We start from the raw sequence: 2,672 nt of genomic DNA, 5'->3' as shown, positions 1-2,672 counted from the left end.
ATTTAATCCATATAGGGTTTCATGTCAAGTGACAATTTTGAAAATATTTATTCTTCCAAATCACAAATGTGGGATATATTTACTTTTAGAAAAAATAATGTCAGAAGAACAATACAGCTCACAAAAATAGTGATAGATTTTTAAAACATAAGCTACATATGAAAATAAAATTATGAAGAAAATTAAGTTAGATGTTGTGTATATATGTCACAGTTGACAATATGTAATACTCAGTACTTAAGGGGATATTTGAATTTACTCATCAACTGATAGCTTAATTTGTGAATAGCATAATTATAATGCAGTTTCACTAAATATATTGACTACTAAATTGTTTATAATCAACAGCAAATCTGTTAGAGTAATTTCAATAATTTTTATTGTTCATTTATTTTTAATGAAATAGATACAGAAAGAAAGATGTACAGAGAAACCAGATCACTGATCATCTCTGGTGTCTAGTATTGGTGGGGATTGAAACAGGGAATCTTTTTCTCTAGAACCTATTAACTCTTACAAACCCTACTTTTATTATTTTTTATTGCATTTATTAAAAGTTTATTTATGTACTGCCTCCAGGATTATCACTGAAGCTTTGTGCTTTCACTATGAATCCTCCACACTTGGCTGTCAATTATTTTTTTCTTCCTTCTTTCCTTCTGCCATTCCTTCCTCCCTCCCTTCCTTCCTTTCATTCTTTACATTTTTATTTAACAAGACAAAGAAAAATTGATACAGAAGGAAGAAATATGAAATGATACAAATTAAAAGTAACCCTGGCAAATCTGTATGCTTTCCCAAGCCCTATTTTATTTTATGCAATATCATCTTTTAAATTTTGTGAGTTTAGAGGAATCAATGGAATACATCATTTAAATTTTGTGAATGTGAGTTTGCAGTGAAAGTACAGAAATTTCAATAAGGTATGTCCTTGTTAAAGCTGAGTGGAAGGAGTTGGGCAGTAGTGCAGTGGGTTAAGCATAGGTGGTGCAAAGTGCAGGAATCATCATAAGGGTCCTGGTTTGAGCCCCTGGCTCCCCACCTGCAGGGGAGTCGCTTCACAAGCGGTAAAGCAGGTCTGTAGGTGTCTGTCTTTCTCTCCCCCTCTCTCTCTTCCCCTCCTCTCTAAATTTCTCTGTCTTATCCACAGCAATGATATCAATTATAACTATAACAATAAAACAACAAGGGCAACAAAAGGGAATAAATAATAAATATTTAAAAAATAAAACTCTCCCCAAAAATTTAAAAAAAAAAAAAACTGAGAGGAAGTCTAAGATAGTGACAGGAAACCAGCACCCAGCACTAAATTATCAGTTTGCACCTGCTTCTATGACTTACTTAATGTATATAGTGATCTCAGTATAGCCTAGGGGTATGGATGCCACCTCCCAGCCATCAAACCTTCCTGAGTCCCAGCTAATTGGTTTTTGTTTAGATTCACACTCACTTCCCATCACTGTGTTTCTTGCACAGTAATACATGGCTGTGTCCTCAGCTGTCACAGAGCTCAGCTTCAGGGAGAACTGATTCTTGGATGTGTCTTTTGAGATGGTGGCTCGATTCTTCATAGATGGACTGTAGTTAGTACTACTACCACCACCATATATATATCCAATCCACTCCAGTCCCTTCCCTGTTGGCTGACGGATCCAACTCCAGTCATAACTACTGGATATGGATTCTCCAGAGACAGAACAGGTGAGAGACAGTGTCCCTGATGGTCTCACAAGTCCTGGGCCTGATTCCTGCAGCATAAACTCTGACAGGACACCTGGAGATGAGAAAAAGCATGCTTGTCACTCGTAGCCATCTCAATACAACAAGATTCAACATCTGAGACCCTCACCTTTTGGAGCTGTCACCAGACAGAGCAGAAACAGAAACACTCTCATTCTTCTAGATTGCAGGGCTGCCTTCACCAGAGACCTCAGCCCTAAGTGAGTAGACAGCTGGATGTATTCACAGCACAAGGGGATTTGACTTAGATCTGGGAGAAAAAATTTGCATATGGGTTTCCTTTATTTATTAAGATAGAAATAGTTCTGTCATTTCCCCAAGTACTGTTTTGGTACTAGGACTCCCAAAGTGGGGAGTAGAACACTTTTGGGGAAAGAACGTTTAGTCTCAGATATATAGTATATAGACTTAAAATTGGACACTGATTTCCTCATCATAAGCATAACTACTAGACAGAATTCATATGAATTTTAATCACCAAATAGAAGTCACCCATGAACTAACATTTTCAGACAGAAACAGTGATGGGGAATAATGAAGAGCAACAAATAAACCAAAATTCTGAACCTCCCATTTTTAGTGTGGAATAGATTTAAACATTTGTCAAGCACATAGAAAACCTTGTGCACATTGGAAAGGTGAACAAAACTGCATGAATACAATATTATTAAAACATAATGGTGTCTCATTTACCTATAAAAAAGTGTATCCACCATTTTCATTTACAACAGTCTGCATACATCAATGTTATATAAACAAACTTGCCTAAATATAAATGAAAGAGGCACAAACATACAAACTTATATTATTATTTATATGTTTTATCTTCATTTAGTTTTAAAGCTTAGAGACAAGTTTAAAAGGATGTCAGGGAGAGAGAGGAAGAGAGAAAGAGAGAGACCTGCCACACTGCTTTAAAACTTGTGAATATT

General features: G+C 35.9%; 1 gene segment (V, D, J or C); it reads right to left on the bottom strand.

The window, feature by feature from the left end:
• Window positions 1–1,322: 1,322 nt before the first annotated feature.
• Window positions 1,323–1,941, bottom strand: LOC132532799 (immunoglobulin heavy variable 4-59-like). The segment is given in 2 exon segments: window positions 1,323–1,774; window positions 1,850–1,941. Coding segments are annotated over 2 exon segments (483 nt in total).
• Window positions 1,942–2,672: the final 731 nt, after the last annotated feature.

The sequence above is a fragment of the Erinaceus europaeus genome, chromosome 14 (assembly GCF_950295315.1).
Source record: "Erinaceus europaeus chromosome 14, mEriEur2.1, whole genome shotgun sequence".
NCBI lineage: Eukaryota > Metazoa > Chordata > Mammalia > Eulipotyphla > Erinaceidae > Erinaceus > Erinaceus europaeus.
The sequence above is the reverse complement of the archived record's forward strand: the minus strand, read 5'-3'. Positions and strand labels throughout refer to the sequence as shown.